The sequence below is a fragment of the Ostrinia furnacalis genome, unplaced genomic scaffold (assembly GCF_004193835.3).
Source record: "Ostrinia furnacalis isolate ACB-3 unplaced genomic scaffold, ASM419383v2 OfSCF7556, whole genome shotgun sequence".
Classification (NCBI taxonomy): Eukaryota; Metazoa; Arthropoda; class Insecta; order Lepidoptera; family Crambidae; genus Ostrinia; species Ostrinia furnacalis.
Window position 1 is genome coordinate 870,223 of NW_021137795.1, and position 26,944 is coordinate 897,166.

The following is a 26,944-nucleotide window of genomic DNA, read 5'->3' on the forward strand; positions in this document are numbered from 1 at the left end:
GTAAAACATATCCCATGCATTAATAACACACACACTGACCTCTCCACACATCCTCTGTTCTACGTTCAAAGCAGTTTTCGTGGTCGGTGGAGCGTCAAGTGCGTCCAAACGCCCACACTTTCCCATCGGGGAGCTCCATGCCTCGTCAGCCGAAGCCTTATTCACTAATTAGCTCGACCACTCATGGAAATCTGATGGTAATGCAATTGAATTCTCTCATCGGGGGTCATTCAATCAGTGCTAATAGGCTTTTTTATTTGTTACAATATCTAGGCATAACTTTTTCTTAATCGCGTTTATGTGGAGTTGTAAAAAAAATTTGGAGTGAGACACGCACGTTTAATAGAATCACCTGACCATTACGGAAACTCCATTACACACATGATCAATTACCAACGACCGTGTGCATCTTCTTCGAAGTTTTTCCCTTTGGCTATCCTTTGGTTAGTTTGGGTCTCAGTGGCAAATATTTAAATGGGTTACGTATCTAGTGCATAGCTCACATTGTTATTTAGTCAAGAATAAGTATCTCTTTTTTGGAAAATAAATATTTATTATTATTTAATCCGATTACTTTTCATTAATTCAGTCATTGCAAGCCACCAAGGAGTACCTATCACCCACGTTGCTATCTCCTGAGTTTGACGATAAATCGAACGGGAGGCGTCTACTTTGATTTGGTTACTGGACATCTTCCGAACAACTTCATTCTGCTGAAGAATTTAGATCACAGAAATTACAGACAACTTCATTTTGATTGATGTACCATGGAAAATATAACTAATGCAAAACTTTTCATTCGTGGTTATTATGGATGGGCCTTAGGTATGACGTCAATTTTATCCTGAAAATTGCTCTATTTTCAGTCTACCTTCGCAAATTTCTAGTGAAATATGAACAGGTGTTAAACAAAGAGTTGCGTAATTGCGTGCATACGAGCGGCGCGTGTTACGCGAGCGAGAGTGCATTCTCAGCTATCTAATGACAATGACAGAGCATCCCCGCTTTCCAAGTTCATTGACAACGAAAGTGTAGCGCATGCGTGAAAACTCGCGCCAATTACATAATGAGTGCGCGGGCGCAGCGTTCGACGACGACGCGGCCGGCTGCGCGCGCCTCATTGCCAAGGCCGGCGTGCTTTCTCCACGATCTACAAGTTACGTGGCTCGGGAATTGAATAATCTTATGTAATTGGTGTTCGTTTTACTGCGCGGCCTACATAAATAAGATGCGACGGCCGCGTAACTAGACGTTTGATGACCAGTTTCAACTGTTATTGGGGCCAATTCTTTTGGTTTTGGTTTCCCATTACACAGTATTTATGTAGCTATGTGATACTGAAATTTGATCTAGCCTATCATACGAGTACATCCCTTAGGACGCCTCCACATTAATTTGTTTTATAATTTGTATTTACTTCGTTATTTAGACATTTAAGCTTATGGTAGAGTCGTTACCATGCAGGTTTATTTACAAAGATTGGACTTCGCCCCAGTTATTATGGCAATTACGACCAAAACATGCAGTGTTGTTTAGTAATATTTCCTTTGGAGGTAGTCTCAGTGACGAATTATGACCAGTTGATCTTGACCTGAACTATCAGTGTCACATGCAGTACCTATGGTCGTATCAGGCGCATACTTCCGTGTCGTCTCGCTTCCTTATGTCAAACAATTTAGGTTATGTACCTACGAGTAGGTGGAATGTTAANATGTTAAGTCATTTCTTAATATGAAAACTGAAAATGAATGGTAACAAAGGCCATGTAGAGAAAAAACATGCTTCCTTACAGAAATACATATTACACTAATATTGTAGGCACTACCACGGCGGAAAGCCCAAAATCGTTGGAAAGTACATAAATATAATTCAAATGTAAATAGGTAGCCTACTTTTTTTTCAGGTAATTAATTTCCTTGTGTTCCTAAAACGAGGATGGAATGCTTGCTCTACATATTAACTTAGCTTATACCTACCGATAATTTAATAGTAACTAGGTTTAGTTACTATTAAATTGTAACTAAACCTAACTAAACCTATAATAATGTAGGTACCTACTTATGTTATTGATCATATATTTTACATAAGATTGGGTACCGGTTTACCGGTTAGGTGGGTAATGTTAGGTTAGGTTACATAAATGTTCTACTACAGTGTTTCTAGCTAAGTAATGTGTTAATAAGCTTAAATTAAAAGACCACACAAGTTGATTCAGGGTAACTTAGTAGGTAATACGAGTAGCTAAAAGCTTAGATAGGCAATATAGGCATTACTTGCTCTAGGTAGGTAGGTAACACCAAAGATACTTGTTCAGAATGTGGGAAGACAGAATATTACAGAATATTTTCAGAGTCGATTTGTTTAATTTAAAAAAACTATCGCTAATACTCGTAGTAAACTTGTATGGAAATTCAAAACGGTTTTAAAACGCACGTAATTAAGCACTTATCTAAACGCACAAAATTTTTCTCAATACAGCTCTTAGCCGTACTGTAAGTAGGTAGTGTATTTCAGATTACGAGTTCTTCCGTATTTCGTAGATTACATTTTCTTGTCTAAGCCTTAAACTAATTTTGATGAAAATTAGTAATCTAGTATATGGATACGAGTGATATCTTGAAGGAAACTTCCTAATTAATCTACGCAGACGGAGTCGCAGGCAACTAGTTAGTAACAAGCCCGCGGAAGTCAGAGATTGTCGAGTCTTAGGTAGCTTTTCAAACCCAAGCGGTACGGCCGTGGACATACGGTACTTTTCCGGAAACCAAACCTGTTCAATTTCAAGGTTATGACGTAACGAAACACTTCACTTGCCCGATTCGAGAGGTAGAAAAAAATAATTGACTACTCCTCCACTATAGTACCTAGTCATGTGAGACGATTCGAAGGCGTAGATACGTTTCCCCCGATGTTAGTACCTAGTCTGGGAAAACGGTGCCCACTAAAAACCAATATTTATAATGAGCAATCAATTAATTCTCATTAACAAGACGTGAAACACAAAACAACGTGTTACACAATGATCCGTGTCAATAACGTTAATATTCATATCTTTACACTCTCTAAGAATTTGTGTCGTGCAAAAATATGGGGATTAACTGAATAGTTTATGGAATAATGTTGTAAAAAATAACAGCATAATGATATCATTCAAAAAACCATTTGAATAAAAAGGTACATACAGGATTCCCCGTGTTAGTCAAGATGTATTTTCCAGGTTAAGTGATAGGGAAATCAAATAAGTGTTATACTACCTGCTTAATTACAAACAGTGTCTCTACCACAATAAATCGCATTCCAAATCACGTATTTCATTACCTAATGGAAAAATACTGTCATAGAACGGAAAACAAAAAGTAGGTAAAACGTAGTTAACTTTTTACTGAAAGGTTTTTTGGTATCAAACATCTAGAAACTTAACAACACGGTAATAAGCCTATATTGGAATTGTCTCACAAAAAGTCTATTTTATTACTACAACTGCACGCAACAGAAACAAGTAGAGCTCTATTCTATCTATTGATTTCTATAAAATATTACTTAGTTAGTGTAAAATTATTACTTATTGTTGTAGATGGTGGAAGCTGAATTTTCAATTTTAATGAAATGTAATAGCAATTACCTACATCTATGATCCAGATAACAACCCAGCATAAACTACTTAGCCTAAAATAAATAAAACAAAAGAAAGTTAATAAATTGTTTACCTAGTCAAGAATAAGATTGCAGATAATACGGTTTCCACAGTAATAACGCGTTTAATTCGTTTATAATCTTACCCAACTTTTGAAGGTAAGGTCGTGGATTCAATTTACAAAACGTTTAAAGAAATATTGCGCACTAAGTACTTCCTGGGTTAGGTGTTAAGTCACCGTTTGGTGCGATCTCATTGACGGGCGTTGAACCAGGAAGCATCAGTCAAGGCGACGGGTGCGTAGCTGTATTCCCCGTATTAATGCAGAATCCGGGCGGTCTGACTTTTATCTAGATGCGGAGGTAGAAATTATGTGCTGGCGGATTTCAGAAGAGCTGCCACAAATGGATTGTAAAATTATTTTTATCTACCCACGTTGTGAAACTATAAAACTACGTAAAGGTAGGAGTATCAAATAATTTTTATTTGATACTCCTACCTTCCTACTTCTGTTATCATATTTACAAAAAAACTCACAACATTGGTGACAGGATTTATGGGCCACTAAATCTATGCATAGATGTCTGACAATCGGATGGAAGGCTTGATGTGCCCACATACAATAATTATTTTTCCAACAATCAAAATCTACATCACTTTTATATATTATAGATACCTACTGTAGCTAGGACTGACTAAGTACAATCTAAGTACATTTATGTAAGGAAAATGTAACGGCGAAAATACATTTTTCATCCCTGAATGCGCAGTAGAACCATAACTGAAATATACCGACGTTATCTTCGCTTTGCTCTTAACTGACATAAGCAATGCAGGGCGAGAGTTACAAATAAAGGTGTTACATTACATTGTTTTCTTACATGCAAAAATACGCCTACGCGCGTACTTATCTACCTACGTAGCCAATGAATACAATATGTTACATAGTTTAGTGTCGACGACGTGTACTTACTTCCGTATTGTCTCATAAATTATTTCAACTTACAGAAATCTATATCACAGTTGTCCGACATAATGATCTTTAATTGTTAAAATGGCGTTTCCAGTAGAAATGGAAATTATCTTCCTAATTCAAAAAGCTGACTTTTTCATGAATTTCAATATGTAAATAGAAACAACTACCACAACGAATTCATGTTTACTATTTACTCGCACCAGTGCATCTATCACAATACTTAAAAAGCCTTTGTAACTACAATCTTTTGACAACAAGTAAACACACAATGTACGATAGGCGATAGTGCTCATTTGATATGTGAATGTGAAGGATGTTTGCAAGCACGCGCAGTTCACAGCTATCAAAATGTGCGGACGAGTCACTGGGCGTATTCGCTTGCTTGTATTCATTGAAAAAGCTTAAATTAATGCGCGTCGTTGCACAAAATGCTTTTGGCTTAGACCAGCGGTCCTCAACGTATCGAAAGCTTGATACGTAGCTTATGAAGGCTTTGAACCACAGCAATTACAGTTAAATCTTATATTAACTCACCTTGCACTTAGTTCTGCCCTGAATAGTCCCAAATACCAACGACTTGAACCATCGTATAACCCAAAATCGAATTTACAAAAACTCTACATTTTACTTTAACTTAAACAAAACATGACTCTACATACGTCTAAACATTTATTAATAGTATGACTGATTATCTTTCAATTGTTTTATATTTTACATCTTTTCATACTAAAAAGGTATTGTTATGATCTCCTGGGATTATTAAAAGTTTGAGAAACGTGGCTATGGCTAAGACGAAAAAAGTGTGGCATAATGCGTGCGCAAAATGGACACCCACGTCGCAGATTCCTCCCCATTATCATAGCCATCCCACGGGCTCATATGACACACAGAAGCCAGTCCAGGGCGGAGCATGGCAGAGATTTACTTTTTGTAATGAATGGACATTTTTCTCAGCACTCCGTGTGGAAAGAAAGCAAGCTTTAAAGTTTCATTGAAGGCCAAATAAAAAAGATTTATTGAGTAGAGAACCGTTCTGTGTCTGCTATACTTATTTTTACCTTTCATAAAAGAACTATTAAGATACCTACTGACACTGAAAATTTCGGTTTAGTAATTAACGTCCAAATGAAATAAAACGGGTTCTTAAAAGTTTAGAGCTTAATAGCTCTAGATTAATAACACAAAACGTCTTAAAATCTCTTAAACACTATCTATAAAACTAAACCGCAAGTACCTCTACTCCGCTGGCAAGTGCAGGGTATACAGCACTTTTATTATGTGGCTTCTTCATTTACACCGCACCTATACAAGCTCCAGTGTTTCGTCGTAAACTTTCGTCATAACTAAGATAAATAATTCAACTTTATTGTTTACGGACCACCAGGCTCGAGATAACGTGTGGTTGTATCACGTATCCTCCCCTCCCGCGAAGCCGCTGTATCTGCGCTGCCACCTACGTTTGTGTTTTGTTGAATATTATTTTTAAACACCCTAAACGGGAGTGCACCACATGTGCCCCGCTGCCACCTGACCTCTGTAAGCTTTCCCACGCCGAGGCAAGTCCTTGAAACCGAACTGAGCTCGTTAAAGTTCATCCCGTAGCACACTTTTCTAAACAAATTCTCCCGAACCCGAAATGCTTTTAGGTAAACTCGAGAGTAGCAGGTTTGTTTACGGGGCGAATGTCTCGGTGGCAGCGAGGCCTAAAACTTTTTCTACGCGCTCAAATGATCTGGTGATTGTTTTTTAATTTATTTCGTCGTTCGGCGCCGTCATGTGGTTTCAATCACAGTCCGACGATGCTTTTTATTTTTTGTGAAGATGAAATTAACGCTGAGTTAGCTCATTATAATGCAAGGATTAGGAGAACACAAATGGAATCGTTTTTTCAAGTGGTTTGCATATAATTAAAGACTCTACATTTTTATTAGACACACAAGTGTCCATTCTCGAGTTTCAATACAAAAGCAAACAAATAGAATCGGTACTCCAGAAATGAATGGATTGTTATTGCTGTTTTTGTCCCTATAGGTAGAGCAGGGATACCCGAGGGTTAAATGAAAACAATAGGAGTAAATAGTGAATGTACCGCGTCAATGGACCGTCCATAAAGTTGGCGTCCCGCAGCGTGGCACCCTCATTGCAACATCTGTCACTGAACGGAACAACTATAGTTCCATTATTTTTTAGACGTCACTTGTCAAATGAATCAAGAGGATGTCGCAACTGATTGGTTATCATGATGTTACACATTTTAATTAAGAATTCATGACATCATTGCTAACTTATAAATGCCAATTCATTTTTGAGTACCTAGCTTACAATATTGTCAGCCAGATAGGTAAAATGACAACGAAAACGAAACTTTAAGCAACTACGGTTTTTAAAAACTGTCGTCGTAACTGATCGCTAGAGAAGACTAACGTCAGTTTCATACCAAGAATACGCATCTTGTGCAGTCAACAATAATTTACTTAGGTATACATACCTACCTAAGCTGTTGTTTGTCATTCTACGTTTCTGGAATCATCCAAGTACAAGCAACATACTTCTACCTGCTAAACACTTACGACGCCATCTCATTACTTACTCAAACAAACATCTCGACTCGTATTCTCGACTGTCAGGAACTAAATGAATTCAAATATTCATTACAAACGAGCCGTATTCCGACGAACAAGGAAGCTGCGCCCGCGCCGCGTGACGTCACGCACCAAATTAACCCGATTCCGAGAATTGAACTGTTGCTGCACTTGTCTTGATCGGCGGCACACGTGTGGACATCCTAACGTACAATGTAAGGACATGCCCAACTTAAATATAACTCCGTACCAATTCTGAAAAAGGCATTAAAGTAGGTAGCACTACTTCACAAACATTGATGTACAGGAGAAAGACATTTTTATCATAAAATGTGATTTTATCTTCATTGTGATGATGTGTATTCCCATTACCTACATAGAGTTCGAAGAAAAATTAAGGCAACAAAAGAATAAACGCAAGAAACTTCCATACTGCTAATTTGTCTAACTTGGTACTTAAAAACTAGGATAACATAACTCAGTATTGAATTCAAACCTGTCTTTCAAGGAAATTAATATCCCGGAAAGCTTAATGATTAACTTTCTGTCAATAAACCGTATAAATAGCCGGGATATCTACGCAACAGGCCGTTCGACAGCGGCGCGGGCGCAGCCATAACGCGGGCATTAATAACACGCGCTCTCCCGCGGTCTCCTTATGAAACTGCCGATTGTAAAGAGGAAATATCTAAGTACCTACTTTGTCCACTTCTACATACCGATACTTACTAAAAATCCATAATGTAGCTTAGACCATATTTTTGCTTAGCTTAAGACAAATTAGTGCTTAACTTGTCGTTATTCATGTTATCATAAATTATAATTGCTCTCTACTCGTATTGCCACCTTTTTCAGTTAATTTTAAGATAGTAGTGTCACAGATGGTAGTGAGTGTGTCACTGAAATCCACACGAGCTTGAAAGATGCAAAGCTACAAACTAGGATCACTTTGTGCGATAATTTTATCGATTGTTAACTAGTTCATAAGTTAAGTACCTAATTAATTATGACACAAAGGTAACTTGATATATTAATCATTTCAAACATACGTGAACTCATCGGCCTAAATGTTTGTCTGCCCCACGCGGTTTAAGCTCCGGGAGACGTGGAAAAAATGTTTATGTCTACGAGTCTTCCGAATCAAAACAATAATCGAGCAACGCATTTGCCTGACGTTTACGTTGACACTTTGACAGTCCCGTCATCGTGACCCGGATACAAATTCGAAATGTATTAATACCAATTATTGTAAAGACGAATGTAGCATAATTATGTAGAGTAATTACTCTAACTAGGTACCTAGTTTAAAAAAGATGAACAACGATAAGTTACTCTTTATTAATTTAACGTTAACTAATCACAAAGATACAACTTTTCTATGAATACCTATTTACTTTTGGATTGCTACGTTTTTATCAGTCCATTACAGAAAATGAAAGGAAATAAGTTTATACAAAGTTGGATATGGCTTCTGAAATATTTGATGAAACTTTTTCAGGAAAATATTTTCAAAATGAACATACAAAATAAAATTATAAAGGTATAAAGTTGGAGCGTTTCAACCAACACGTTTTACTTTGTGTAATTATTTCGTTCCTTCAGAGAATTCTGCCGTTATTGGACCTGAAGTGACTTCCCGGAACCGGGGCCGGTAGTAACAGGAAGTCCCCCCAGTCTCCCCACTACCCTCTCGTTTCTGGTCAAGGGACTTCCGCGCCCAACTTTTGGCGATGGGCGGAACATAAAACGGCGACTGAAAATCATGAAAATTCTGACATAAAACTTAACTTCCTGTATCCTCTGCTGGCTTAAAATTGAATTTTGTTTAACTGTATAGTGAACTCAGTAATTGGAAGGTACTTTAAACTGTTATTAATAAACATTTATTATCGGCCTTGACTTAATGCAGTAGATTGTAAATTATTGTTATAGGAACTGTTCTACCTACCTACTATACGACTTAAAACCGGACTTCCGTGCTTAAAGCAATTTTAGTACATACTTTTATGCACAGTTTCTTGCTATTTATTATTAAATACATTTTATTCTAAGCGTTTAGTATTAATTAAAATAATCGTTTTTCGAAGACCATAATTTCCATAACCTGACATTTTCGCTGTGATATTTGGGGCAGGAATATAGAATTGAGTCAAATCCTAATTACCAAAATAACACTTATCGACTGACTCAAACAATGTATTAGGTGAGTATTTTTTTACAGATTTTAGCAGCTATTAACTTTTTAAAAGTAGGTAGCTAAAGTTGTTTCTTGCCATCAAAGCCGTCATAAAAAGAGGATTTAGGAAGATAACGTGTTGTCGTTAAAATCCTACCGGTTGTTATAATTCGTCGCCATGTGTCATGATGATGCGCCACGGTAGCGAGGCGCGAAATCGGACACTAATCCGAGAGGCTGGCACACGAGCCGCTTGCCTACAAGTGCGAAACTTGATACCCGCTGCTACATTATGGTTTAATAATACCAATGAATTAGAGTCGCAGATTCATATCACTCTTTTAAAGTTCGTCGACTTGCTATTAAGTTTCTACTTGGCCGCCTTACGAATGCCTACCTACTTTACATTATAATAATTCAGTAAAATTAATTAGTATTCTGTAATACTTTGACCGTCTACTTGGGTATCTAACTGGTAAATTCTGATTTTTGTAGGTCAAATAGCAAATAGGTATTAGAAAAGGGAAAAGGTAATACATATTTTGCAACTCTACTAAATTCGTAACAGTCCTGTTTCATTTTACGGTATCTACAAACAAAGTAGTTCAATACAAAGGAAATTGTGTATGGTTTTTATCGTGCTCTTCTCAGTACTAGCCAAATATTATAAAAATCTAAAAATGTATTTTACTAGCCTGCTTACCAACTTAATACATCAGTGAATGGATAAGCAAAACGCAATTAAAAAAGTACTTAACGTCACTCAGTGCAATATTGCCTTAAATTCCTTGTTCCCTTCAATCAAATCGCTGCAAAAAGAGCAAATGCGAATTTAAATGCGATATTCAACTTCAGACGGTGTGCATTACAAGACCACACTGTCTGCGATCGATTTAGCGTGAAAGCATTCTGAACGTTGCCCTTGGCTCGTTTTACGTTTTTCTTATTAAGGAATCCTTTATTATCTGTCTGGCATTTGATACGGCAAAGGCAGCTGGCGCCTACCGCTTCCGTAGAATGGGTGCGGATTGAAGAAGATCGCGGAATTCGATATTTTGTTGATGGAAGCTCGAGTCTGGCATATCGATTATCGGAGACAATCTGCCTCGTGCTCGTCTTCGGTAACGTAACCCGGAGGCCTTTGTGGTGGCTGCACAATGGGCATGTGCGACAGACAAGATAAAAGACAGCTTTAGATTGGAATCGGTCATCGACGTATCTGATAGTATGCGAATGGCGTACGTCGGCGTTGCAGATGGCATGTTGTTCACGTAACAGTACCTAAGTATACATACATATTATTATACCTATTGTGACTCATCTTTAAAGAACCTAGATAATGGAATTACATAGTTTCGTTTCAATCAAAATGCATTCCAAAAGTTAAAACGTGACCTACCTAAGTCCTCGTCAATAGGAAGAATCGTCTCAAAAGAAAGGCGTTTCCTATTTTCAATTTTCTTTTGACCGGTAAAGCACAGTTAGCGCAGTCGTCAAGTTAGCGCCCTACATGCATAATGCGCGTTGTTACGGCGCGTTACGTGCGCCGGCGCAGCCGTTATGCAAGCGCCGCGGAACCGGCGCGTTCGCCGTGAGAAGCGGCGCAACACCTGTAATACACCGCGCTAAGTGCGCACGATCACGCTTTGCAACTCCGCTAACGGCGCGGTAGTGTTGCAAGGTGACCTAGGTTTGTGGGACGTCCCGATTGTAGGCACAGCAAAGATGAAAAACCATGAAAACATGCCTGAAACTATGAATTAGGGATTCGTTTCAGGAACTGAAAAAGAGTCTGCTGGTAAAATACTGGGTAAAACGCCAGTAACAAACAATTTAATCATGAAGCTCAAATTCTACTGTACAAGACTACACAAACAAGACCCCCTTTTGGGTTTATAAAGTCAAGGTCAAAATTGCTACAAATATTATGAAACAAACACGTGTATTTGTAATTAGAGCAGATACCTACTTGCACTTGCAGCAGTTTAAATTTGTTTCATACGAATAAAATCCTGAAAATAAAAATTACAATGAAGCCAATGTAGTCAACAATCNCAACAACACATGTCCCGATTCTCGGCATTCACCACATGCCTCACTAAAAACAGATAACGCTTTTTACAAACTATCACCCACTGTCTCACCCTATTTATTCATACCGTAATGCGTCAACTGCGTTTACGCCAAGCCAATAAGTTACAATCGCAGCAAGAAATACTTAACAAAGTGAAAGAACTGACGATGTCGTTACCAATGACAATTTTGAAATCGGATTGCAAAATAAAACAATAATTTTGAGTTTACGAGTAGGTACTAGGTAGGTACCTACTTTGTCACTTCAAACACAAAAGCTTCATATCAGCTATTTCCAGTGCCTAAAAATTACTGAAATTAAGTTTTAAATGTGTGCAATAAAACATCATGTAAGTAGGTAATTAAGAAACACTGTAAACAGTGAAAATAATTTTAAAAAAATTAAGTGGGGGTCTACAGAAGATCCGTTGAAGAAAATAAGGTGGCTCATCATTTCGGTTGAATCGACTTAGCAAAAAATAGCTCTCAAAGAAAACTGAAAGATTTGATTTTATTACCTACCTATCTACCTACTTATTAAATTTTGCATCGGTTGTAGAGTGATGACTCAAAACTAGATCGCTATGAATAAGTAGGTAGGTAGGTACTCCACATTCCGTCACTCATAATACGTTTCGCCGTTTAAAGTGCAACCAGACGCCAAAAAAACGTTAACTTGTAAAGAAGATTCGAATGTTGAACAAACATGTGCGACGCAGTTCCTTAAAAAACCTGATGCTTTGTAGAAAAAAACATTAGAAAAAAAGATTTAAACTCTGAAGCTCGCTTCGACTGACAGGAAATATGATATTTTATTTTGGGCGTGGGATCAAACCGAGTCGATAATTTGTGTCTCGAATAGAACTTCACAGGAGACGGAGAAATTAAATTGTTAAAGACGCTTAATGTTATTAATAAGGAAGGAAAAGTTCTTTATTGTGTGAAATATTTGTGAACATTCGGTATATCAAAGGGAGACCATAGTTGTATCGACTGTCACGGTCTAAAAATGTTGCAACAAAAGAACAAAAGGGAACTTTTCTGTCTCAAAAGTATTGCTATGATAAAAAAGCTCTACATACGAGTAGGTAATCAGTAGGTATTTATCTGAAAAAGTGCGTATTACTTGCCCTAGCTTGCAGAAGACTTTATAACTTTAGTTTAATAAATAACTTATTAAAAATGTAGTCTCATGAAATGTCCAAACATGGTTGTGATTCCAATTTCACTAAAATGCACGGTGAAATTGTGATTACTTCAGTCGGTATGCCATTTTTCCCATTTTACTTGGCAAGACAATTAAATAAGACAACCTTGTCCGTTTTCAATTAAACGGGAAAAAGGTGTAACGAAAGTAACCAATTAGGGTAATCATCATAAAAGACAACGCCCCATCTGAAGTGATAGGCTGCCGTACAAATGTCAGACGGTCCGGTTGTAATGAGAGAAATCAATATCAATCAGCTCCAATCAGCACCCGGAAGCCATGGCTGGACCACCGACACAATGACGCCAGCGAGGGAGCGCTGGCAAAAACCTGCTTTACAGAATTGGGGACAGTTCAAATGATAAGCTTTAATATTTCACTATTTACCGATTACTTAATACTACGAGTGTTTCACTGATAAATCAGTTCACTATTTTTAAATATTCAAGTTGCAATTAGCTTAATATGCACCCACAAAGCTGAAAATTTCGAATTTCCCTTGAAATTTTCATCACAAAACGGTAATTTCATAGCTAGGATTTTTGGCTGATATATATAAGACTTGAGGATTTTTGGCTGATTTACAACCACAATTAACAACAAGGTACTTCTGGTCCTGTATGGTAACTTAAATCGTTTTTTTAATAGTTAACATGCTTTTACTAACTACTAACGTCCGAATAGCAGGGGCCGCAATGACGCGAGAAATAGATTTTACGAGTGCGTGTGTGCCACGATATTTACGTGTGTTTACACTTCAGACGATTTTATAGGCTCAACGACACCGTCACCAGGGCCTATCAACGAATAAGGAGCACTCAACATCTCTTTGCGTTGCTTGCTCAAGCGTTCGCGCCTTTATTTTTATTGCTGCATTGAGTAACTGTTGTGAAACCTGTCCGAATCGAGAGAAATATCGTTTGTTTTCGATTTAAGTAGCTCTTATTTTAATTTTACGGCCAGATAATAGAAAACGGGAGATGTTGACGCTTCCCGCGAGCTGTAATATTAACGTCTCAAAATTAATCTCGTCGCGTTAGTCAGATGTTCGTAAAATGGGTTACATTTTGATGTCACCGCTACACATACATAGGTTGAAAACCTATTTTATGATGTTTCTCTTAGCCTGAAAAGTCGATAAAAGTTTTCACAGACAAATAATGAATAATTTATGCTGCTTACATTTAGCAAAGTAAACTACTAAGTGAGCGGTTATTATGTTGCTACGCCAAAGCTAACATCAAATTCAATTAAAGCTCGCTACAGGCCTCATAACATTATTCATGTCAATCTCAGAAGTTCCAAGAGAAAGAAACAAATGTTCCACTGTGTTCTAAATTCATACATCATTTAACTTGTTGCATCATGGTTTTCACCCACCTACGACAGGACAAAGACGCTGACTCACCGACGAGATTATTAGGCCTAATATTACACATGCGTACGCGCAACCAACAGTGATCTGTCTTGATCGCTATTCCGAGCGACTACATAGGGTATTTCAGAAGCCGTACCGATGATGTCAACTAGGTCCTTCCTTACGCAAGCTGCGAAATTATACTATCCATAAAATACTAAGAACGTGTTCTCTACATTTCAGTGAGCCCTCTACGTGTAGAATTTGGTAAGGGAGATAATTTCTAAAAAGTATTTTCCCTTTTGCAGATTAATCAATGCTTAACAACATGCAGGAGATGTGTATGGTATTGTATTCTTCTAAAGACAAATCAAAGAAAACATCAATTAATACCTATTCCTATACCTCCTACCTATTTTAATGAAGCAGCTACTCAGATCATATTTCTATGATCTGAGAGCAGCTACCATTTTAATATTACCGGTCCATCGAATTAATATTTTATGTTATGCAAATATTATGCTGTCTATTCTTTCGATCGAAACACATTTTCAATGTCAGGATCTAAAGTAAGGTAACAATAATTGGGATATTGGTCAAGGTAGATAACTTGATAAATAAGCTAGTTTAAAGTTACGTTAACGTGTTTTCCTAGATCGAGTTATTAATACTTTATCCATGGCTCAAGGTTGAGGAAAATTGAAAAAAGGAATTGACGTGGCCAAAAATGAAACATTTTACCTGATGGGTAAAGTTGTACAACTTTATTTCAAAAGCTAAAAACCAATCAAAAATATTAAAATATTCATCCTTCGCCACCTTCTCCCGAATATGGGATGTGGTTTAGAAACTTCACATTGACAGGGACTGCAAAGTATCCAGTGACGTGGTCGCGCTTATGCGCCGCTGCCAGCTGTAAATTTGCCTTTGCACAGGGTATGGGCGAGACAGCCTTAGGGGACGCTCGAAGGAACAGCTCGGCCGTCAGACCTGGCGCCAGGAGGAACCTGGTTTGTGGGTAGCAACGCCACCGCGCTCCGAGGTACGCTGTTTCATCCCACAGCTCGCAGCAGTGGATGTATATTGAACGCAAACAGCTATTCCAAATCCTAAAATTTTAGAAAGGATCTCCTTTGAGATAAGATGATAATCCTTTAAGAAAATCTTAAAAAAACATGACAATTTTCCTTGTTGTGACCCCAATCTCAATGAGTCTTAACTTCGAAAATATTCTGTTTAAAATAAACATTTCTAAAATCCATCCTCAATATCTATCGAGGAAAAGTAAGTTAATACCGGAATATCAATCCATTTTAAAATACCAATTTAATTTTATTCTGTGTTTGTTAACAAGACTTTGTTCTCTTGTCCTTGTCCTTGTTGTATTTGACACAAAACAGCCTTTATGTATTTAACCTAAAGAAACTAATCGTTACTAGCTACTTTACTACCTTTTAAATGTATCTAAGTAAAATCTTTCTTCCAGCGTAATCATCTTTAATTTTCTTCAGACGGCGTAAGAAGTTTGTTTAAAATAATATTTAAGTGTAGAGGTACAGGTAAGTAGATTTTACTTGTTTGTCGAACATAAAGAATGGACAGATTTATTGAATTTGAAGTCTCACCATAACCTTTGGACGACCGCTTCTTCATTGATTTCGAAGAGCAACTCTTGAGGAGACCACGCTAGCGTCAAGGGGTGGGAAGGAACTGGTGTCGGTATTGCTGACACTGGCTCCAGAACATCAGCTCTTGATTTTTCTTTGCGAACTTTGGTAATTTCGATGGCTGGTATCTGAAATGACACTCACGTTATTTTAATCGGGGCCTAGACAGAGACGAAGATGCGTCTAATAATAAATCATAATCTTCTATTAAAAATAGATAAACAGAAATATTGTAGTGCACCTCTTCAGGAAGTATCTTTTCTCGTAAATTGGCACAAATTACAGGCGGCAGTGTGCCCGTAGTAGGACTATCTCTTTCGGGCGACGATTCCATTAATTTTAGTGGTAATGATTAGTTCTTAAATAATATGAAGCATTTTCAGGAATAACTATCCTGAAAAAGGGAGGTAAATGTTAGACATTGATTGACGTGACAGTTTTCTTCTTAATATTTTCAGTATCGTCTCCAATATCGTCTCCGTTGCAAATGTACAAAAAATAGACAAAATTCAGCGCGTCTTCAAGAAAATCTCAGAAAATATAACATTCACAATTTCGTATCAATCAATTGATTGAGATTGATTGGCCTTTACGAAATTAAAACACATATTATTATCAACCGTGAAATGTTATTCATATTACGAAAACTCTGCCGAGCATTTTTTACTAAAATTCAGTGGCATTTCGTACTAAAAATAAATAAGACTCACTTCGATCTCGTGTATAGCACGTCAATTAAAATAGTCGTGAGGGCGTCGGATCGTGAAAGCCGGCCGGCGAGTCGCGATGCGCGGGCGCCGCGGCGCGTGACGGCGGGCGGCTCCCGCGGCCGCGGCCGGAAGTCTTGCGCGCTTCCTCTGCCCGCGCACCGGCCGGAGATCCGGTTGCGACGCTACACCAACCGCACCTAACGAAATCTTGATAGTTCACTGGGTTTACATAAAGACAAGCAAAAAGAAAACACGCAATTCAAGTCATTAGCCAACAATATTAATTGGATTTTTAATCGAAATGTGTGATCGTTGCATAGTCATTTATGCCGTAATCAACGATAACGAAATTGATCATTCAAAAAAATTTACACATAGGTATGTATGATAGGATTAGATCATTCCCCTTATCAAGATGGTGGAGACAGGATGAGACTAAGTTCGAACTTCAGCTTGAATTATCTTCCAATTAACTACCTATTAGATACTAAGCTCTGGTTTTCTAAAATCTTGAACAGAAAAGAAAATTAACCAGCTTCACTAAACAGTATGCATTTAACAATTTTTCAATTCAGCACTTTCTCCAAGCTGTACGTAATTAATTTTGGCATGAGTCTCGTTTACCTTTGATTTTGTGAAACATTTGAAAAATGTTTGACGAATAATCAGTCTGTTGTGCTGCGATTTGTTAGTGTTAATGTGGCCGCAATCAGCCGTAGACTAAACAATGAGCTCAGCTGCCCGACGGTGTCCCGTGACAGCCTAGTTGTAAACAATGACTCCCATTATGTTCCCGATTGAGGACTAAGCACGAATCTGCACTAAAAAGTAGCTGTGCTAGATTTATGGCCGACAGTAAAATATTTCAGTATTTATGTTACTATTACTTCTACCAGTAACTAGTTAAGTAGGTAGTAGAAAACCTTGCCCCAAGAGGCAATAGATTTGTTTAGTCGCCTGCACTCTTTAACCACGCCGCGACGGGGAAGCTCTCTTCGCCTGCAGATCATCTGATGGAAAGTCGAATGTGTCAATTGCAATTTGCATTGCATAGCTCTATCACGTTATTAAGGAACCTACGATCAATCTACTCGTATAAATATTATCAGTAACTACTCGTCTTTGTCAACGATTGGTCTCACTCGATCTATCGATTCACAAGAACGATCGTCGACGGTTCCCAAAACAGATATGTCATTACGGCGATTGACTTCTCAGAATAACTATTGTCTTGATCGCTTGTTCTGGAAGCCAATAAGCACGCTTTCCCAGTACGTCCGAGGGCTGAGGCGAGGCGAGGTGAGCGGGGATGGTAAGTAACGGATGAATGTCCGTGGGAACGGTCACCACTTCCGCTCCAGAGTACTCGTGCGCCGCCACTCTCAGCTATTTCCTTTACCATAGGGTGACCCTCGGCGCGGAGGTGTGACGGACATTTGTCTTCTCAGATGTCGGGCCACGTAAACGGACTAATGAATGGGTGGGTCCAAGATGGGACAATGGGTTTCGTGCACGAATATCCTGACCTTTGTGACGAGAAGCAATTTCGGAAATGGAAGTTATGCCCTTTGGGTCGTGCATTGAAAGTTTAGATTTTAGTTACTGGTTTTTGCATCAATAATGACAGTAACAAAGAAAGTTATACGGGTTAATTAAATTAATAAGCAAAAATATTTAACCTTCAAAGGCACTGACTTATTAGGCCTTAGGCCCGCGAAAATGCGTTCAAGAAAAGATTCAAGCCTGCAATTTGTCAAAATTTCAAAATCAGTACTTTTTAATTAGTTTTAAAATAAAAGCCTTAAAGTTGGTTCCACTACATTCGTTAGCGGATCGCTTAAGTATGTTGCACTACAGGACTGTGTTGCAATGTCCCTCGTCGGTTCGCTGTAAATTTTGCAATATTTATGATTAGCCAGCAGAAACGATTCAATTCAGTCAGTTACTTTTACATTTTTATTCTTTTTTTACAACTCGCAATAAATCTCTTGGCACACATTATGTATCTAGCTGATCTCTGGGTAATAAATAATATTAACCACACGCCATTTATGTAGGTACCTACCTTGCTCCCACTACGTCTAAGCGAGTCTACTATATCACAGATTTTTTACAGAGTTAGGGAAAAAAGTTTCCTGTAACACAATCGAACCTCTAATAAGTATTTTTATTTATATTTTTATCGTAAAATTGGATAATTATTATGTAAGTGAAACCGTAATGTAGGTAAGTTTTATGCATATCATTGATGTGATTTTTTTGCTTTGATTTAATACGGCGAGGGCGGGTCAATAAAACCATACTATTACATACCTATACTTAACACAGGTAACCATGGATGCAAGGAATATGAAAATTGGTATCGATTGGAGGCATCACTTATTGATTTCTTACCGTGTTAACTTTTTGCTCCAACTTTTTAACAGTACTTTAACTGGTTTATGTGGATCTAGGTAGGTGTGAAGCAAGTACGTTGACCGCTGTCGTAAGTCTCTCTTGCTGTTATCGCGCGGCCGGAAGCGGCGCGACGGAAATACGCAATCTCTACCAATTGGACGAGCGCTGTCACGCCGCATGCGCGTGCGCTCGAGTTGCCTTCCTAACCCCTGCCCACACGTGAGAAGAATACGCTCTACCTACGAGCCTAACGACGTGAAACTTCTGTGTGCCTACCATGAGTTTAGGTTAGGTGAGCTCGCTAGCGACTGCGTAAAAAAATGACATTTAAATGTATGACATATTGTGCAGCGCCCCTAGTGGCTACTTTCAAGAAATAAGATCTTCATAGAATTTTTTGACGTATTCGCTAGCGAGCTCACCTAACCTAAACTCATGGTAGGCATACTGATTACCTTCATGACTCTACCTACAATGGATCCGATTTGCAGCTCTTGGAATTGCAGCTCCTAGGTGGGAAGTCCCATAGTAAGAAAGTCCCTTATGTAAAAAATGTGGCCTTACATCAGCTTGTAATGGGGTTCCCTAACCTTGATTGGATGACAGAATCAGTCATCAATCATGACTACATTATACAGGCTGTTCAAAACACTGAGGTAAAAACACGATATGCGATGGTGTTGTTAGTACAACTGTTTAGTTATGCTTGATCAAATATTATACTATCTACGGGATGCCTATAAGCCAAAACTTCACTAAATATTATAGATTTTAAAATTGATAAATTAAATAATAAGTCACAAAATGATAAGCGCTTTAGTATCTTTTGTCAATTATTATTTCGAATATCTTATCTTCTATTTGTGTGGCAAACGTCCGTTATATACGGATGTTAATTTACTAATGTAATGTAAATATTTAGATTAAATGTACAAAATAGTTTCCTAGAAAAAAGAATATCTAAATAAAAGAAAGCACGTGTAAGTACTTATTTAAACTTTAATGGTTCTAATACACGTGCTCCTCGACAAACTAGTAAAATTACCTATTAAATAAGCGAGGCAGTTTAAAATATGCCTTAATCACGATTTTATATTAGCATGGATGGTATGTTGGCACAAATAAAACAGAATTCCAAGCATTTACCTGGTTTTCGCATGATTAATCCATGTGATAACAAAGATATAAGGCTGATAATCTGCTTCTTATGAATATGATTAATATTATAAAATAATAACTAAACTTATACATACTTGCTTCAATTAATAACTTAAGACTAGTTAGGTTTCCCTGTAAGGTTTAATACTTAAGTAAATTAAACTTTATTTAAGATCATTCTTAATTTGTTGTTTAGTAATAGCAAAGTAGAGCCGATTACCGGTCTTTAATAGAATACACGTGACTTGTCGGCGCGCGACTGGGAAAAACAGCTTTAATATTCCAATAATAATAATAATTAATCATTTTATAACATCTTAGCTATTATTTTTTTATATTTGAACACTTCCTTAATGGAAATCTGTTTTGAATTAACAATAAAATAGAATATTGCACATCTTAAATGAAGTGAAGAAGAAATAATTTTCTTGGGAAGCTATTAATAGCTATGCATCATAGGTAATGATTACTAATTAATGTTTATTCTTTGCTTTTATGACCTATGATATAAATTAGGATTCAGATAATGTAGCCACAGAAAGTGACAGTCAGGTCTCAATAATTGAGAATATTATATTGTAGAACAATTTTATTCTACACTGACTGATGTGAATTACACAAAAGAAAAACCGATCTCTACATTTACAAACACTCCCACGTTCCACGAAATCTAATTAGCAATACTTACTGAACATTGGATCCAAGTTCTTTGGCGTAGTAATAATGTATTATACGACGACACTTCATGTATCACTTGTGCCTAATCACAAAGCGGAACCGGCAGTTCAGCTGCCCAACTTACAAAGATCCCTCTAACTTCCTTTGGTCTCAGTACAATAAACGAAGGGAAAGGAACTTAAATGTACTGTAGAGGTTCTTGTTTGAGTGGTCGGCTCAGCTGACATTGACCTCCGAGCCGACTGGAGCTTCTCTCTGCGGGCATAAATATTCATACCAGTTATCTACATAATTATTAATGGTACGAGAACAGTGAACACACGATGAGACGATACGTCTGCACAGTTAAATCTTTGTGTTTGTTTCGTGCTTAGAATGTTATTATTAAGTACTTTTTCTCATTACATTACATTAATATTATGTCCATAATCAATTGAAATCATAATACCTACAACGCATCGTACTAACTACTGAAATTAATTAACTATGTAAATATCGTGCCTAATTATATTCTTAGGCAATTAATTCTTGTGACGTTTATGCGAGTAACCATAAAATCAAATGGTGGAACGAAACTTTTCCTCCATTTTAACATTTCCCGTCATTTTCAGTTCCTTCCTACTATAGCCTTCCAGCTATACAAGCTGTTGTCGGCGGCTTTACCTCTAAGGCTTTCGGTTTGTCACAAAAGTGTTACGAAAATAACTGCTTCAATCAACACCATGTATATGTATCTACGGAACTTGATAAATTAATTACTTATTCATTAAGTCGTTTAACATTGAAACCGGCCTAATAGAAAACCATCCAAACTTCCCTATTTAAAAACCTAATAAAACACTCTATTTGGAAAACCTATTGTCGTTTATAACTAAAACGGGTTTACTCGTCGCCATCAAACCGTTCTATTGGCTAATCGCTGATTAACATTATCCGCACATGTTACCAACCAATTCTCTAAGATTCCGCGAAATCTGTTTTTATTACTTCCTTCGTGATTTGAGGCAAAAAATCCCGTCAGACTAGACAAAGTTCCGCGTGACCTTCATCGGTGTTCATCTGTAAAAAGCTGTCGGGGACCAACATACGTGAAGCGACAAAAAAAGCGGTCAAGCGTGTGTCACCCGCCAATGTGTGATAAACGTACCATTTTGAGTTGACCGTCAGAATTTTACGAGAATAAAGTAATTTTAGTTAACTTCTCATTTTAGTGCTGGCCTAAGCGGTTCTTTTGTGTAAATACAAATAATAATAAATTAATGTGTAAACATTAAAACATTAATGTTATATGCACACTTGATGTAGGTACTACCTAGCTTGTTTAGAAATTGCAATTTCAGAAGTAGGTAGTTTTCTTCTAAAAAACGTGACACAAAAATGGAACGAGCACAGCACGGTACCCTAAAAAATGCTAAATAAACCACAGTACGATCGGAAAGTCCAGGCGGGTGCCGTCTTGTTTTCGGAATAACACTTGCAGAACCGGTTTCGCGACGCCAAATATCAACGTGTTTCCTTCCTCGTACGTAGCATCCATCGGTCGTGCCGCGTGCCGAGAGCCCGGCTTTCTGTAGCCTTTATCTCTTGGCTCCCCAAGCGTGTAATAAAGTCTATCGTGTTACAGACATATTACATGCAGCCTGTAATAGTTATAAAACAATTTTATAATTTACTAATTGCACGCGTGCAGTTTACAAGTTTGAGAGCACGAGCCAATAAAGTAGAGACATTCGCATGCCGTTTCGAAATCATGAACAACTGACGAGTCCGATCTAAAATAGTAACTTGTCCAAAGTAAGTTAATAGGAAACCAATCATAAGATATATTTTAGTACTAAGTAGGTAGGTAGGAAGTTAATATTATGTAGGTACTACTATCACAGACGGAACCAAAATGTTGAGTCTGTCAACAGTCAACACACTTTGCGGTTGACCTAAAACTGCATAACGCATGCATTCGCATTGTAATTCATACTTATTAATAATGCAGCGTAAGGCATTAGTCAACAGCGGACTTTGTCCCATTGGTGTTTTCGTCGCCGCTGGAGCTGAAAATAAACACGAGACGGAAGTCGTACGTACTCGCAGCAGCATGCAAAACCGAACGGATTTATCGATTCAACTCCGGCAATATGGCGACGGTTTATTTATCTTCTATCTACCTTCCTGGCGCCGCACTTCCGCCGGAAACGGGCGTCGTCTCCGCTCTAACCCTTACCCGAGGTTCCGGTTTCCGCCCGCCTTTGAAGTTTCCTTTTTGCTGCCCTATTATGGAACAGGATTCTCAGTTTAATAAATGCTATATTTTAGCGAGCTCAAAGATAATGGTTATTTGCTTTATTTGAGCGAGGCACCTCGTTAAATTGAAGGCCGCGTGACGGTGAAAAAAAGGACTTTCATGTAATATTTATTTAACTAACCGCTTATTATTTTACATAGGAATCTAGATTGAGTCACGGCCTCATCACTGATCAAGAAAACTGGTGTTAAGTATCATAAATGACGAGTTTGAAAAATTTTAAATTTTCAGTGCCAATCCAAAGAATATTGGGAACGGTCCTCATTAATATCAATACTTGAAGTCATTACTTTAGAAGAAAAGTTAATAAAATAACACATAGATATGTTACGATGTATATTGATATTGATATTAAATATGTACCTACTAATTCAATTGATGTTTCGCAGTAGCTATAACTGAAGTTGCATCTTAGTTTCACTAACCGTTAATTGCTTCAATTTTGCGGTTGTTATAATGATTGTTGTCTTACAAAATGTAACGTTAGTTTCGCTCATCTCAGCATTTTAGCAAATAGCGCCATACAGTACTGTTCATTGTGATTATGAAACATTATATAAGTAATGATAAGACGCGTTTCATGTCATAACATTATAATTTTCTTAAGATTCATCAAACCGAAAATCCCTTATTTATAATCAGAGTCAACGACAACCTTCAGAATCAGACTCAATGCGTTCCAAAAACATTACAAAACCTTAAAAAGATGTGTAATCTCGGAAATTATTAAATTGGCACTAATAAGCAGAACATTCTACATCTAGCCGTGTGCCTGGCTCGCGACCCCGGTTTCATAACGCTTCCTCCATTGCCCAAACCGAAAGCGCAATTTCTACGGTCGGTTCGTGCAAGTCAAGCAACTGCCTATCCTGTAAGTGCACCTTTAACATCCGTGAACAGAATTTTCTAGCACTTCCAGTGGCCAGTAGAAGTTTAATTGGTGCTCTATATTACTTATGTACTGTTTTCCTCTTAATCTACAATTTTAATGTTGTTTTATTGTTGCGCAATGGTATTTTAATGGATCACCTCTTTAACTGCGTATAGTAATGTAGGTAATTATGCATGTGTAGTAAGTAATAAATTGCTAGTCACAGTAATTGGAGGCACTCGTACTACGACATTAAGTTTCATGTTTTCTGTAAAAGCAATCTCATAGATGAACATAATTTTCAGTAGGTACCTCTTCCATAGAGTAACGGTAACCATTACAAAATAAGTAATTTCTATAATGGCATGGCATAATGAAAATAATTGTAACGTAAGGGCTTTAACTACGATATCGAATGTGAGCTAATCGAATTGCACATCACGGACCAGAACTGCGATGTAAGTTTCCTGGTAGAAGGCGGTTTTGCAAGCGCAGGCGCCGGCTGTCGCAAGCTCATCAGATCGCAGCGCTTCCCCATTGCAAGTTGCGCGCGCGCCGCCCGCGAGCGACCGCACCGCGCCGCCCAATCTCTCCGCTTGCCAACGCCGATCTGCGAACCACCCAGAACTTCCTGCCAACTGATGCAACTCCTGCTGCGGTCGTTTTGCAAATTACACACAACTAGGCCAAACTCTGTCGGAAACCAATAAATCGTGACAGGAAAGTGTGGCCACTAAACATAAATAACCGGCATCCATCAGACAGCTCAAATAAAAGCACATCATTAACCATATCGTAATAGTGACATAATACGTCAAACATACACGGTGGAGAAATAAGACTCGTTTCTAAATACAAGGGAGAGCGCAATCGTACTTCTCAACATTGTGCTCGCTCGGGCTTAGTTCATCGTACATATTGCAGTATAAATGAAGTTAATTGGTCAAAATAATGCGGCCGCTCGCGAGCTCACATGGCGTTGCGCAAACGATTAGTTTCGGCGCATCTTGTATCTCGGCCTAGTTCGAGCGCAACGTGCGCCCGTTGTTGTCGGTTACGTCAGCGCGGATTGGGTCAGGCAGCGGCGCCTGCGCGCGTCCACCACACCACTTATGTTATGTCATCCAAACCAACTAAGTGCGTAATAAACGTACGTGTCGTAGCTGCAGGCCCTACGGTTTATTGTAATCGAACTCATTACAAATTACATAACATTCAGATTAGCGCAGCAGTTAGCTCATCGTCCTCCGGCATCGTTAATGCGACCCATCACTTCAACAATTTATTTCGCTATTGTCACGACTCGGCCGTTGAGCCAATTTATGTCGCGTAAAATAAATAAGCCTTTGTTATCAATTAGCGTCGTCGTTTACGGATCCTGTTCCTGTCGCCTCTGTCGCAGGCGCAGGTGCTCTCGACGCAACCTATATTGCTGGCGTGTAGACATCAGTATGCAGGCGCGTTGCCAATTACAGTGGAGACCTACTTTCTTACCTTCGAACTTTTACTTCCTGCGGGCCAGGCAAGGCGGCCGGTCGCACCACGCAACGAATTACGAAAGTAGCGCGAAATGCTCGGCCGACATTCGCGCGCCGCTTGCGCCACGTTTCAGGAAGTGCCGTTGCGGCGGGATTACGTAGTGCGGTGTTGCTGCGCCCGCGCCCGGACACTATCCTTCGCGGGAGCGGGAGTGCGGCTCTTACCTCACGCTCGCTGCCCGGCGACATAAATCACGCGAGTTACAACACTGCCGCTTTCAGCGCCTACTGAAACTCCATGTGCTGAACACATTCGGACATTTATTTTAAGCTGATTTAATTAAATTCGAATCAGCAGAAAATAACAAATGAGAATCCAAAGACGGTCTGCACGTAAAAGTGTCATCATTTTCTAATAAACGATGATCTCATGAATTGTTGATCGTGTTTGAGATGTTTATGTTTCAATCGTCTTTTGATGTCGCTGGGTTCCTAATATGTCCAATGCCCATTTCTTAAAAGTGTTGTTACCAAGTTATGTATTTTGTAATCCAGAAAGTGAACGTGCAGCGGTGAAGAAACAAATCTTATGGCTTCGTCCGCAATGCAGGATGTATAATCTCACTCGGAACTATGCTGCGTTACCTAAGTCTGGAGGCTTGCCTAACATTCTATAATATGGTTATTGCGAAATCGCCTGGTTGCAACATCACTTGCTCAATATTACGGTTTGACAGATTCATAATATGTAGTCACGGCTCTTTTTGCAACGATAACTAAACCAACACATGGCTAGATAGTGACTAAAGTGTTACAACGCTGATATAAACTGAATAAAAATTTCAGTATGAAAATGTAACTCAGCAGATCGGTCAGTTAACTTATTACTTTCAATAGAGAAACATGAACTCATAACATTCAAGTAAAAGATGGATTTTCGTAGATAAAATGCAAATGCGTGCGACAAGCAAACATACAAGTTAAATTAAATAGGTATATCCCAATGTAACCTGAAAAGTGCCATTGGGAGGTTCGATTATTCTATTAGCTTAAATTGAAAATGGAACGCATTCTGTAACAAACTAATTCAGGCAAAAATAATACCCACGCAATAATACCTACCTACATTCAATATTGAAACCCTGAAAGCATAGATCCATGTAAGCAACTCGTTAGCTACAAAAAGGAGTCACGCAGATAAGTTATGTCGAATTGCATATACTAGTTGCGCAAGACCGTCGCGCACGTTACAAAATCGGAAAAATATCATAAAAACGTATCGGGGCGAGAAAATTCACATGAGCATATTCCGTTAGGCGGTTAATTCGCTCAGTGCATAACCCCATCTTCTAAACACGTAATGTGCAACGGTGCGCGCCGGATCTCGCACGACCGGTCCCAAAAGTGGGTCATCTCTTTTTGTTCCACCACGTTATTCCGTAATTAGAAGGAGGGGGTGAGTGCACTTACGTCTGTAGTACCTATTTCTCATGCTAGGCTATTTGAATATGCTCACACACATTACGTGAATGTTTGTTCATTTGCATGCGTTACCCTTTCCTTGTTGCGCCGATTTGAGTCATCGGAATTATAAACCGGACTAAAGTGTTTTCCAGACCACATTTAGACTTGTGTTACTTTTTTCTTTCTATTATCTTTATTTTGTAGAAAACAAGTCTCT

General features: G+C 38.3%; 1 protein-coding gene across 4 annotated transcripts; it reads right to left on the reverse strand.

Moving 5' to 3' along the window:
• Positions 1–14,756: 14,756 nt before the first annotated feature.
• LOC114365124 (uncharacterized) lies at positions 14,757–25,333 on the reverse strand. 4 transcript variants are annotated; one of them, XM_028321612.1, is made up of 5 exons: positions 25,280–25,333; positions 16,383–16,579; positions 15,914–16,066; positions 15,631–15,800; positions 14,757–15,114 (listed from the first exon to the last, which is right to left on the reverse strand). In XM_028321612.1, the coding sequence occupies exons 3-5, from the start codon at positions 16,004–16,006 to the stop codon at positions 14,811–14,813; spliced, it is 567 nt and encodes a 188-aa protein (XP_028177413.1). In that variant the 5' UTR covers positions 16,007–16,066; positions 16,383–16,579; positions 25,280–25,333; the 3' UTR covers positions 14,757–14,810. The 4 variants fall into 4 exon arrangements, with proteins under 4 accessions (XP_028177413.1, XP_028177412.1, XP_028177414.1 ...); XM_028321611.1 differs by lacking the exon at positions 25,280–25,333 and adding an exon at positions 20,626–20,791; XM_028321613.1 differs by lacking the exon at positions 25,280–25,333 and having other exon boundaries at positions 16,383–16,693.
• Positions 25,334–26,944: the final 1,611 nt, after the last annotated feature.